A 12439-nucleotide genomic window follows, 5' to 3' on the forward strand; every position below is an offset into this window, starting at 1 on the left:
TTCGCTCCCGCGCTTCATTTTTCGGGGACAGCGGTGGGGACTCAGCGATACATACGACCCGGTGACGAGTCGTACAACTACTTCATCGCGCTCCGAAGGTAAAGAGTAGCTCCTACTCACCGCGACACGATAATCAAAAAATTAAGTCCCGCGGGAATTCAAATTCCCTGTCACACCAAAAAAAGTGTTTTTTTGGAATTACTCCAAATTTCCTAGTTTTATCAATTCAAACTTGAAAATTCTTCATGAAACTAAACTAAAATTGCGTCAAATACTGCTAACTGCGTGAAAATCGGTTGATTCATTTAAAAGTTAGTGCAGTTTGAAAATTTAAAAAATATTGTTCTATGATACTTCTATCAGACTTTTGAGTTCGAAGAGCTCAAAAACGTCATTAGTGCAGTTTTATGCACCTAGGTATGGAATTAGCGGGGTTGCACGGATGGCCTTCAGGGTCTACCGTTTTTCTAATTTTTATTTTCAATAAACAGAACAAATTAATGTCAAATACTTGGCAAAGGACTAAAAAAAACGTAAAACTAGACAAAAACATTATGGATTTCACCATTTTAGTCTTAATAGGTCCGTTTTGTCCCCCCCCCCCCCTTCTCTTACTTAATGATTAATTAACTTTAGATTTTCCATTGAATGGCCAAGGCTAAATTATCCTCTCTTGACCCAAGCCTAGCACACCATTAAATAGCCAGAGCTAGATGAACCAGTCTTGGTTCAAGTCTGGTTCACCAAAGGAACGGCCGAGACTGAGTTGTCTAGTCTTGGCACAAGCTTGGCCCCGTCGTTCAACTCTGGGGACTCCTACGCAGAAAAAAAGGTTCATTTGAGCCAAGAAAATATTTTTCTTCCTAATTATTTTCTTAAGCGAAAAAAAATTTTTTTTGACAAGAAATTTCACTTACTCCAACAAAATTAATTCTCTTGCTCTAAGAATCACGTATCTTGATCCAAGAAAATTTATTTAAGTCAAGAAAATCTTGTTGTTTTGAGAAAATTTAGCCTCGAAGCTCCAAAAAATTTAGTTCTTGATAGAAGTAAATTTTCTTGTTTTGAGAAAATTTCTCTTTTGCTCCAAAAAATTAAATATAAAGATAGAAGTAAATTTTCATTAATATTTTTATTGATTAACATGTCAAATGGGAACATCAAATAATATTTCATCATTTTTTTTCATTCAATATGTATAATTTCACGCTAAAATAATATAAAATGGGTATCAAATATTCAAGAGAAAAATTTTCTCATGGTGAGAAAATTTTTTTTTCAGCTGAAGTAAGTGGCGCTGCTTCCCTAAAGTATCTAAAAATCTTGACCAAATACAAGAATTTATTGTAACAAGTATTTATGATAATTTGAATTAAGAAAAAATGACTTCCACCAAGAATAGAATTTCAAGAAAAATTTTTACTTCGGCCAACACAACTTCGGCCTTCCTTCAGGCACCCGAAAATTTTCTTGATCCAAGAATTTTGTTCTCCAGTCGAGAAATTTTTCTTGCTGTGTACATGGGTTAGTTCATATTATTTTACTTTTTTATTTTTAATAATTTATTTTTTATTTTTAATTTTTTATTTTTATTTTTTATTTTTTATATCATGAATAATTTAATTGTAGTTAATAAAAATGTATGAAGAGGCTAATGTTGTCGGACTTAAGGGTTCAAAATCGGACCTCTGGGTGAATGTTCGGACCTGTGGGTTCAAAATCGGAGCTATGAGACTACAGGGCTCTCAGTCGGATCTATTTCGGACTAAAGGGTTCTATATAGGCTCTAAATTTCGACTCGGGAGGTTCTGCTGAGAACTTTTAGTGGTAAGTTGCCGCAGTAGATTGACAGTAAGTTGCGATCAACTTAGCTATCGGGATAATTGTCCATCTTGAATCTCGTCAACTTAGTTCAAGAAATCTACATTATCGATCAAAAAGATATTATCAATTTCGATTGATATAATCAAATTGTTTATCCCAGGAATATTTTATTAACTAAAAATAATTTAATATTATTTCAAAAATTTTACATTCTTGATTCAAGAACTAGTCTTTCCCATTCAAGGTAGCAAACAAATTTTTCAAATAATCGAAATCTCAACTCCTCCACATTCCGAAACATATTTGAAACATTTTCGAATCGATAGCAAGGAGCATAAATCTGAGAATGCTTAGCTCCAACTGCTTTCTTAGAAAAAGTCGGTAATATCTTGAACCAACGTTATATTTTATAACTACCTTTGTTATAATCTAGAAGAAAGAAAATATTGGTTAAAGTGTACATGGATTTTCTTAAAAAACGACAAACTATGTCTTCAGAATGAAATTCTTACAAAAATTTTTCTGCTTATCCCTGAATTTCAATTTATTGATTCGAGACTGAAATTTTCAGATTAAAAAAAAACTGAATACCTTGGAACAAGAGCATAATTTATAGAAAACATTTTTTCTTAATTGAGTAATTTTTTCAAATTTACACTTAAAATTTCCTAAACAAAAAAAGATTAATATTAAAATAAGTTTATAAAAAGTAATACAAGGTTTTTAAATGAGAAAATTTGAATTAAATAAACTTTACATACATTTATTCAATAGCGTTCATATTTTAAGGTTCTTTATTACATTATATAAACATAGACATTTTTTTATTTTATTGACGCTAATTAATGAATTAAATTCTTATGTAATAGAGGTATCAATATTTCTATTTATGCATGCATGTATACTATTGTTATTTGGTAAAACGTGCGTCATATTTAAATACACATATGTTTTTTTTTTTTTTTCATGTCTTATTCAGCTGCTAAATTTTCGCTCATCATTTTATTACTCAGTAATAATTATATATAAATTCATTTTTTCGATATACTTTCGATCTATCAGTCATTTCTTTAAAACATTCACCGGCGTAACAATCATTCAAACATTTGTTCATTCTTTCCTCTCATTGTATTCTTATAGGCTCACTATCGGAATTTAATAATTTAATTAATACCGCGCTTTGACAATAATTTTAAAATTCACTTTCAGTGTCGTTCAAAAAAGTGCATGGCATATTATTTAATTACGTTAATTGTAAAAATTTATTAACTGTTTTTTTTTTGTTTTCAATTATTTCTCGGCGCTATTTTATCAATATATAATTCTATTAAGAAATTAAACAACTTGTAATTTTAATTTATTAGATATTAGAAACGGTCTAGTTTGAAATTCTTATACCAATTATTAACGATTTTTTTCAGCAATTTTATTGCAAATATTTATTATTTTATTTTATAATTATTATAATGTAAAAGACAAAAAGGAAGCACAATCCTTTGCATGCCGACACTCTTTATCGCATTAACTACACACCTACTTTCGGTTCCGCATTATTATTGTCCATAAAGACGTATCTATTTATTAAGGTTGGCGCAAAAAACCAACAATTTTTTTTTTAGTCTTATATGTTTTATATTTTATAATATTTCAGAAACGCTATTGAAAATTCATTTGTTTGAATTCTAAAAAATTCCGGTAAAACTTTCATTTTTTCATGTCCACAATCTTTTTTTGTGTTATCCACACGGAAAAAAGTAAACTGTAATAAATAACAGTCGATTTATAATAAGTAATGATCAACTGCTAAAAATTACCATTTCAAACAGTAAAATCGTGATTTTACTATTCACTTTATAATATTTACAATTTAAACGTTACAATTTACTCTTTACATAGAAGAAAATACTATTTCAAATAGTAGTATTCGCTATGTAAATGTCTAAAATGTTAAAGTATAATAATTAAGAATTCAGACTTTGATATTTATCATTTCGTACCAAAAAAATGATCTTATGATATGTAAAAAGTATAAAATAAAGTTAGTAAATTTCTAATACAAGCAACGTCAATATTTAAAAAGTAAAATGGTAAATTTTAAACGCAACGCTAAAAATCAAACTGTAATTATTGACTTGCTTGGACTGGTAAAATTTATATTTTAAAAGTATAATTTTTACTGTTTCAAATGTTAAATTCTCCCAGAGTGAGACCCCCTCTTTTATCTAAGTTCCCCTTCTCCTCATAATATGGACTAAATATTGAAATGACAATTTTTACTGTTTGAAACTGTAATTTTTTAAGATGAAAGAGTCGTTATTTACTATAGTGACAGCTATTAATCACTTATTTTGGATATTAAATTATAAATTGTGGCTTTTATACTTTCTACATTAAGTTCTGTAATATTTATATTTTTGCCACCCCGATGTCCGCTTTACTGTTTGAAACTATAAAAATTAACCGGAATCCGAGTGAATATTACAGTTTGCTTTTTTCCGTGCAGCAATTTTTTTGCGTTAAAAATAATGAATAATCAAATAATTTTAGTTTCATTTTAATTTTTAATTACACTGATAGAAGGATTTATTTGTATTAAATAATATTTGTTAATAGTTAACAAATCATTTATTACAGACCATTTTTTAGTATTAAACAAATATTTCTTAGTATTTAAAATGATTTGTTTGTATTTAATAAATCTGATTTTCATTTATTAAATATTAATAAATCTTTTTAAATACTAACAAATATTTGTTAAGGACTAACAAATGGCTTCTAATAAATGATTTGTTAAATATTAAGAAATCTTTTTAACTATAAACAAATCCTTCTATCAGTGTAAAAATTGCTTTTACAAATATTATATACTTTTAAGTATTCTGATTAGATAATTAATATGATTCAATAGATAAAATCTTAACTCAAGAACGTCAGTTTTTATTCACTTTTTCTTGATTGATATAAAAATATTTAATTCCTAGAACACCCGCTAGGTGGAATGTGGAGCTCAAATCTTCTTACACGCAGTCCGATAAGTACTAAGCAGTAAATACAAATAATTATTTTAAAAACTTGAATAACATTTATTGTAATATAGAAAAAAATCCATTAGAAACATAATGATTCAATTGTCGATATTTGAAAGTCATGATTAATTCCAAAAAGTTGTTCTAACGAATGAATTCTATCAAATCTCTCAACACATGAAAAATAATGGCTCCTGACTACTTTTTGATTTTATTTCAACAATAAATTAGCACTAAGAAAATTATTGAATGATTTCTTTCATATTTTTAGAATCTGCTTTGAATTAATTTTTTCAAACATTTTATTTATAAATATTTGCTTATTGCAAACCCCTTCAAATAGTCGAAAATTTGATTACGAAAGTTACATCGAAAATACCATATTTTCATAAAAAAAAAAAAATAAAAATATAAGACTTAAAAAAAAATATATAGGTTTTTATGCGCCCCTGAACTATTTATTAATAATTACTTTTGTCGTCATTCATTCATAGATACGTTATTTAACTTTTGTCCCACGTTATAATTCATTTATCATTGGTCACCTTGTGAATCGATATTGAATAAAAAAAAATATCTCTCAAATAAATCTTAATATAATTTTAATTAAAATCGATTAAATAATAATTCAGATATATAATATGATTTAAATGTTATTATGATACACCTATTAAAATAATGTTAATAATTTGTTATAAAATAATATTTTATCGTATATTATATTTAAATGTTTAAATTCCACAATTTATTTTAAAAATATTGAGAATTTGGACATAACGCTCTCGGTAAATAATTATTGTTATGAATTTTATTGTTTGTGGAATAAATTTAATCATTTAATTAAACTCCATTCAGTAGCCTCATAGCTAATAATTCAATTAAATTGTGATATCAAATTATTTTAATTGCTCGCTATAACAAAAATTTTCATTTATACCTTCAATATTATTTCCACTTATTAATTTTTTTTTGTTTTTTTTTTTTTTCAAATTAAATAATACAATTTTTTGATAAAAAATCGTAGAAAAATATTTCATTTATATACAAATTTAAATTAGTAATTCATTAAACGTATATTTTATTCGATTTTCTTATAAATAATATGGAAATTTTATAATTAAATATCGTCCAAGCTCTCAATATTGAAAATAACCTAATTACAAATGATACCTCAAAATATCGCAGTAATTTTTTTCAATAAATACGATTTTTATTGGCAGTGGGTAGTGTGTTTGTAAAGTAGGTACACTGTATTTATTATTTAAAGAAAAAAGAAATTTACGATTTAAATAATAATAAATATTTCAAGTTGAGAAAATAAGTTTGAAAATTATTAATTACTATTTATGTTATTACATGTTAATTCATTTAAATATACATAATTGGTTATTTTACTGTACTAAATCGCTTCTTCACACGTTTTAAGACCTTGTTTATTTCTAAATTCCAAGGCAGGAGAGCGAGAAAGTAAATTAGTTTGACCATTAACGTACCAGGTATTAACAAAACTTTTATTATTTTTGAAACGAAGTTTCTTATCGCACGTTTGCAAATGAGAGCTAGGCCAAAAAAAGTGAAGGATTTTAAATGTAACGATACTCCGTAGCTATGGTTGCTATGGCAACGCTCACAATAGTAATAGTAGCTATAATAACACCTGCTATAGCAACAGTAATCATAACAATGCTCACCATGACAAGAGTTACAGCAACAACAGTTACCTTAGCAACGCCTTTCATAGCAACGGTTACTACGGAAACGCATTCCGTAGCCATGGTTATCATGGAAATGCTTACCATAACAACGGTTACTGTAGAAACTATCACTATGAAAACGCCTACCATACAACAGTTATCATTAGAAACGGTTACCATAGCAACACTTACTATAAACACGTTTGCGACAGCAACACTGACTATGAATTTTTTATTTACAATTAATAGTTCTTAATTTGTTTGATTGTGCCTATTATTTAAAATTTCATACATGGCAAAAGAAACTTCATTTAAACATGACACTTTTAATTTCTTTTACATTTTTAGCTCATATTTGGGTTACTGGGAATTTTACGATTGCTATCATTTACAAAGTTAACCTCTCTATAATCGTAGATGAAATGCGATCGATTGACATTTTATCAAGTAATACAATATATATATTTTTTATAGCCTATTATGTATTTATATAAATACAAGCACGCATACCATTGATTTTTTAATAAATCAGTAAACAAACGGAAGCATGCTTGTACAATTGTAATACTTAAAATATGTCCTTAAAAAGATACTTATATTATATGAATAATAGATAATTATTGATTAATTCATATCTGTTAGTCCAATATTATTGTTATTATTATAATTGTAATTATTATTATTATTTTTATATTATAATATAATTCTTATTAATACATATCACACTGAGCCGGCTGTGTGTGTCCATCGAATTTAGTCCGCACATCGTCACTCACTGTTTTATTATTAATAACTCGTCTTATTTAAATATTAAATAGGCACGTAAAAAAAATTAATTGAAAAAATGCCTTAATTTAATGAGTAATATTAAATATGGAATAATGGGGTTTACTTTTACTTTATGTATTTAAAAAATCTTATATGACGGTGTGATGAATTAGCAGTTGATTTCTTCCAGTCTAATAGCATTTACGTGTGCACGTACATTTACGTATTAACTCAACATCTTTCGTGTAGCGTTTTCCATCGGTACAAATCAAGCGGACCTAGAAAAATATTGTTTATTTAATAATTAAATTAAGACTAACAACGAAGGAAAAAGATTGAACGACAAAATAACACAAGCACAAAAAAAAAATTTTTTTCTAAATCAAAATTCTTTAAAAATAAAAAATTTTCCTTTAATTGTCAGATTTTGGTTAATTTTTGGTCTCGTCAAAATCGGTTGATTCGTTCAAGAGTTATCGAAAACGAAAAATTTCGAAAAAAGTGTTTTTTTCACATAAATTCGACATTTCTTTTTGAATCGTTTTTGATGAAATAAAATAATTATTAAAGCCTAAAAAACCACGTCGATCGCCACCAAGAACGTGAAAATCGGTTATTTGGTTCGTGAGTTATGATTGTCGAAAAAATTCGGAAAAAGTGAATTTTTCAAATTTCTCTCAAATTTTCGGTTCGATCAGATTGTGTTCAAAAGTTTATTATAGAATTTGAAAAACTGCGTGGAATACTACCAACCGCGTGAAAATTAATTAATTCATTCAGAATTATTGCAGTTTGAAAATTTAAAAAATACTATTTTATTAAACTTCTGTCAGCCTTTTGAGCTCTTCGAGCTCAAAAGCTTAGAACAGCTAACTCTATGAGCTCATAGAGATCGAAATAACATACAAATTATATTTTTGAGCTCGAAGAGCTCAAAAACGTCATAAGTGCAATTTTAAGCGCTTAGATATGGAATTAGCGGGGAGTTGCAGGGATGGCCTTTAGGGTCAACCGTTTTCCAGATTGTTTTTTAATCAAATGAACTTTGTGAGACGTGCAATTTTGGATTTTCTTAATTTTTTACGTATCACGTCATCAAAAATTGTACATGGAAATATCCGGTTACATTAAAAAATTTCTTCACCAGAACATAAGGATTTATTTCAATTCATTGAATAAAATTTAAGTGCTTATTAGAACCATTAAATATTTCTGAGAAAAAATCCACTTAAAAATTACCTTTACTTTCTGAATAAATAAAACTTCAAAGTACTAATTACAATTACCTTACGACGCTTAGTTTTTCGCGGAAGGCAACATGAATTACCACAACTACCCCAACATTTGGCTAGTTTAACTGGACGTCTGCTGCGGCATCCATTTTCACTGTAATACTCTCTTGTATGTTCTTTACGACAAGTTGGCGCTAAGTTTAAATAACAGTCATTGGTAATTATCATCATGATTATAATATAGCTAGCAGTAGCTATCGAAGTAATTAAAACAAACAAATTATGTTACCTTTCTCGCAATATCGTCCTTGCCAGCCAGTCTGACACCGACAAGAGTAACCATTTCCGAACAGAGATGGTACACATTGTGAGCCTTTGTGGCATTCGTGACCTGTACAAGGATCGATAATACTTGCGCCTGGTACTGATACAACGGTATCTGCAACAATGACGATCCAGGTGCAACAAACTTTTTACGAAACAACGGTAACAATTGAATATACATTAAATATATTATATATACCTGAATTATCATGCACAACGTGTTCATGCTGCATGGAGTCTTCAATGTTACCACTATTATTAGATTCAGCTGCTTCTATATCCTTCCCAGCTTCATCGGCTTCCTCTTCCCCAGAAGCACATCCGGGAGTCACGCGATGCATCTTCGCAGCGTTGCTAAAGTCCACTGATTTATGATTTATCCACATTCCTGATATGCAACCTGAAACGAATGTACCCTTTTTGTTTTAAATAGTTCGTTTGGAACATTATTTTTTCCTTCTATTTGTTTGTAATATTAGTTTGTTTTTTTTTTTTTTAATTTATTATTTTTTATCATTTGCTAAGTATATTATATAAAATTATTCATTAATGGATGTAACAATATATTTTTTAGGAGTTAATTTAAATGATACTGAATGAAACAGACATCTTTCCATTTTTGGATTTCTTTCAATAAACAAATTTGTGCAGAAAAAATTGCATTAATAATTTTTTAAAATTCTGTAAATTTTTTAGAATTCATTTTTGTAACAATCTAGTCGCAAGACATTAGTCTTAAAAATTTTTGAATATCTGTTATTTTCAGTAACATCAATTCAGCTGATTAATTCAGAGACACGATAGTGTCTCACGCAAGGTATCTATTAAAACCCAAAGCATTTTTGTATGAGTTTAATTAAATAAATAAAAAAAAGATGATTTTCCAATGGTACTTTGAAGTTACAAACTTATTAAATTAATGCAACAGTAAAATTTTATCCAATAGTTGAAAAATAAATGATTTTTTGTATAGAATATAAAAGCTTAATTAATAAGCTTTCAGATACATTTTGCAGATATTCGAGAAGTTATCGCTTTTGAAAATTTTTTTTATCAAGAAGAACTAGTAAAGGTGTAATTATTTATATTTTTTTGAAAATTTTTAATTGCTGCCATTCTAAACCTGTAAGCTCTCAAAATAAATAGGTTATGCTTGATTGAAGTAGCAAGCCGCTATGTAGCGTACTTATGCATATAGTCAAATGTAAAAAAGAAGAAAAACGACTAGTTCTTTCTTTCAAATATATCAGTAATATTATGAAAGATGAAAAAAAAAAAAAAAAAAAAAAAAAACGTGAAATTTAGACTTGTTACATTTAGACATTTTGATAAATCTACTCTGTCTAAAATTATTGAAGATTAAAATTGAATGAAATTTCAAGAATCTTTAAGTTTGTTCAATTTTTTGGTGAATCAATTAAACTGATAGCAAAGTTTTGTTCTAAATTGTCTGTCTTGAAGTTTTTTTTTTTAATTTTACGAGAATCTTATGTAATTATTGTTCTTTTGCAAACAAAATTTTGCTAGAGATATTTTTGTATGTATGAAAATTGAAATACTAAATAAAAAGACGGTTGTTCTATGATTTTTCAACATTGACGATATTAATGTTATTATTATTGCTTGGATAAAAAACTGTTCTTTTTTTTGAGAAAAATTGAATTTTGATTGCATAACCATTGAGAATAAATTTCAAAATTTTTAAATTGTGTGTTCATATAAATTTAATTTTAATTACTTATCGTCACAAAATGCAATTTTTTCATTAAAAATTAACAATAAAATAACTATCATGGAAAATTTCGGTCATAAATTTTTTTGTTCAACGTAAAGACTGTAAAATTCAATTTTAAATTCATTCGATTACTTATGTTCTCGATTATAGATGCCATGACGTAATTCAGCTAAAATTGGATCACAAAAGCATAGATAGTAAAATTTTTGAAAAAATCTACGAGTTAAACACTTAGAAAAGTAATATAGCCATTACCTTGAAAACTGGTGACATTTCTGAGGTGAAATTGTGAGAATGCGTTGCTGGCAACTTCAGATGGTACACCACCGACGTACATCGGGGTATTGAGCTTGAGATATTCCCTAGTACCTTCATTGATAATGCTCCTAGCAAGTCCTCGATCTACTCTCAGAGTAAAATTTTTCTTTATTGCTATAAGCTCGGCCATATGTGGCTTTCCATCTGAGACCATTTCGTAACTGTACATCGTGGAGGTTGGATAGTTTCCAACGTCATATGAAACTCGTACTCGACCGTTAAATAGTTCAACTGCAATATGTTCACCACTCTGTTCTATACCATCGTAGAGTAAAACCCCATTTTCGTGAGTGGTTGTGAAGACGATGGTCACATTAGCCTCGGGCTTCGTGCGAAGCGGCTCTAGCTCGACCAGCGAGCTATTGTCCACGAAGCTCAGGCTCGTCAGGTACTCGCATCGTTTTCCTTTAATTATTTAATACAATTTATTATAGGAAAATTATCCTTTCAATCTAGTGAATTTTGTTTTAAATATTAACCCTTCATCACTCGCATAATTTTTTTATTATTGCACAATTTTAAACAAAACGCAGTCAATAAATATAGAGAGAATAGTTATTTTATTTTTTTAATTAATTAGTAGCCTATTTGATTTTTGCTATAAATATTTACAATCAATTCAATGACCGATATTAAATAATTTCAATCCCAAAATACTAAGTAATTACTGGAAAATTGAATTTATTAATTTAGTAAATGAAATGTTCATAAAATTATTTTCACTGATGATATCTGCGAATGTTTATTGAAAATTAACTAATTAATGTAACGTCAATGAATAAATAATTGATTGCAAATGGAACTTATTCATATTACATGATATTATTAATTAAAATTTTTGTGATTGTTAAATATAAAATTTGTTATTTTATTAATAAAAATTAAAATCACTTATTCATGACATTGGCTTGGATACAAAACAACAGAATTTTAAATATTCAATAGCTGTCCTCACCCTCTATGACGTCATTAATAAAAGTCGATGAGAATTGATTGAGTTTCATTTATAATTTCGAAGAATTATAAATATAATATCAAAAATCATTAAAGTTTGTTCAAAGGGTAAATGCAAACTCAATTTTCCAATCTAAAGTCATTTCAAGATTTCAATTTATTCGTGAAACCGCTACAAAAAGGAATGTTTTTACAACTAAAGATATTAAATTACAAAAATTTTGCAATTTTTATTTATTATTTTTTTATATATTAGAAACTGGCAGTCATTATTTGATAGCGAAGAATTATGAGTTATAAATAAAAAAAAATTGGCTGATCGACTTTTCGATATTTTTAATCACAATCACTTAGTTTGAGTACTTTTAAAGTAAATTTGAAAAATATTATTGTTATAACACGATCATTTACTGATAATTTAATGGAATATTTGATGGAAGAAACTTATACAATCAACAAACTATTCAAAAATTCTCCAAAATAAATGAACGAGGCTGTAGCAGGCTATGAGTAGGATGACGCAACGAGCGAAGTGTGTGCGCCAGTACACGAGGGCCGAAAGTA

At 27.7% G+C, this 12439-nt stretch overlaps 1 protein-coding gene across 2 annotated transcripts in view; it reads right to left on the minus strand.

Moving 5' to 3' along the window:
- Positions 1–6244: 6244 nt before the first annotated feature.
- Positions 6245–12439, minus strand: part of LOC123265890 (protein slit) — a 441502-nt gene continuing 435307 nt past the window's right edge. For both annotated transcript variants that reach the window (XM_044729853.1, XM_044729852.1), the window contains exons 25-29: positions 10859–11326; positions 9068–9268; positions 8834–8983; positions 8599–8738; positions 6245–7590 (exon numbers count right to left, since the gene is read on the minus strand). In XM_044729853.1, coding sequence (XP_044585788.1) covers positions 7504–7590; positions 8599–8738; positions 8834–8983; positions 9068–9268; positions 10859–11326 — 1046 coding nt within the window. In that variant the 3' untranslated portion in view covers positions 6245–7503. The remainder of the gene's footprint in view (positions 7591–8598; positions 8739–8833; positions 8984–9067; positions 9269–10858; positions 11327–12439) is intronic.

Source organism: Cotesia glomerata, linkage group LG5, assembly GCF_020080835.1.
Source record: "Cotesia glomerata isolate CgM1 linkage group LG5, MPM_Cglom_v2.3, whole genome shotgun sequence".
In the NCBI taxonomy this organism is placed as follows: domain Eukaryota; kingdom Metazoa; phylum Arthropoda; class Insecta; order Hymenoptera; family Braconidae; genus Cotesia; species Cotesia glomerata.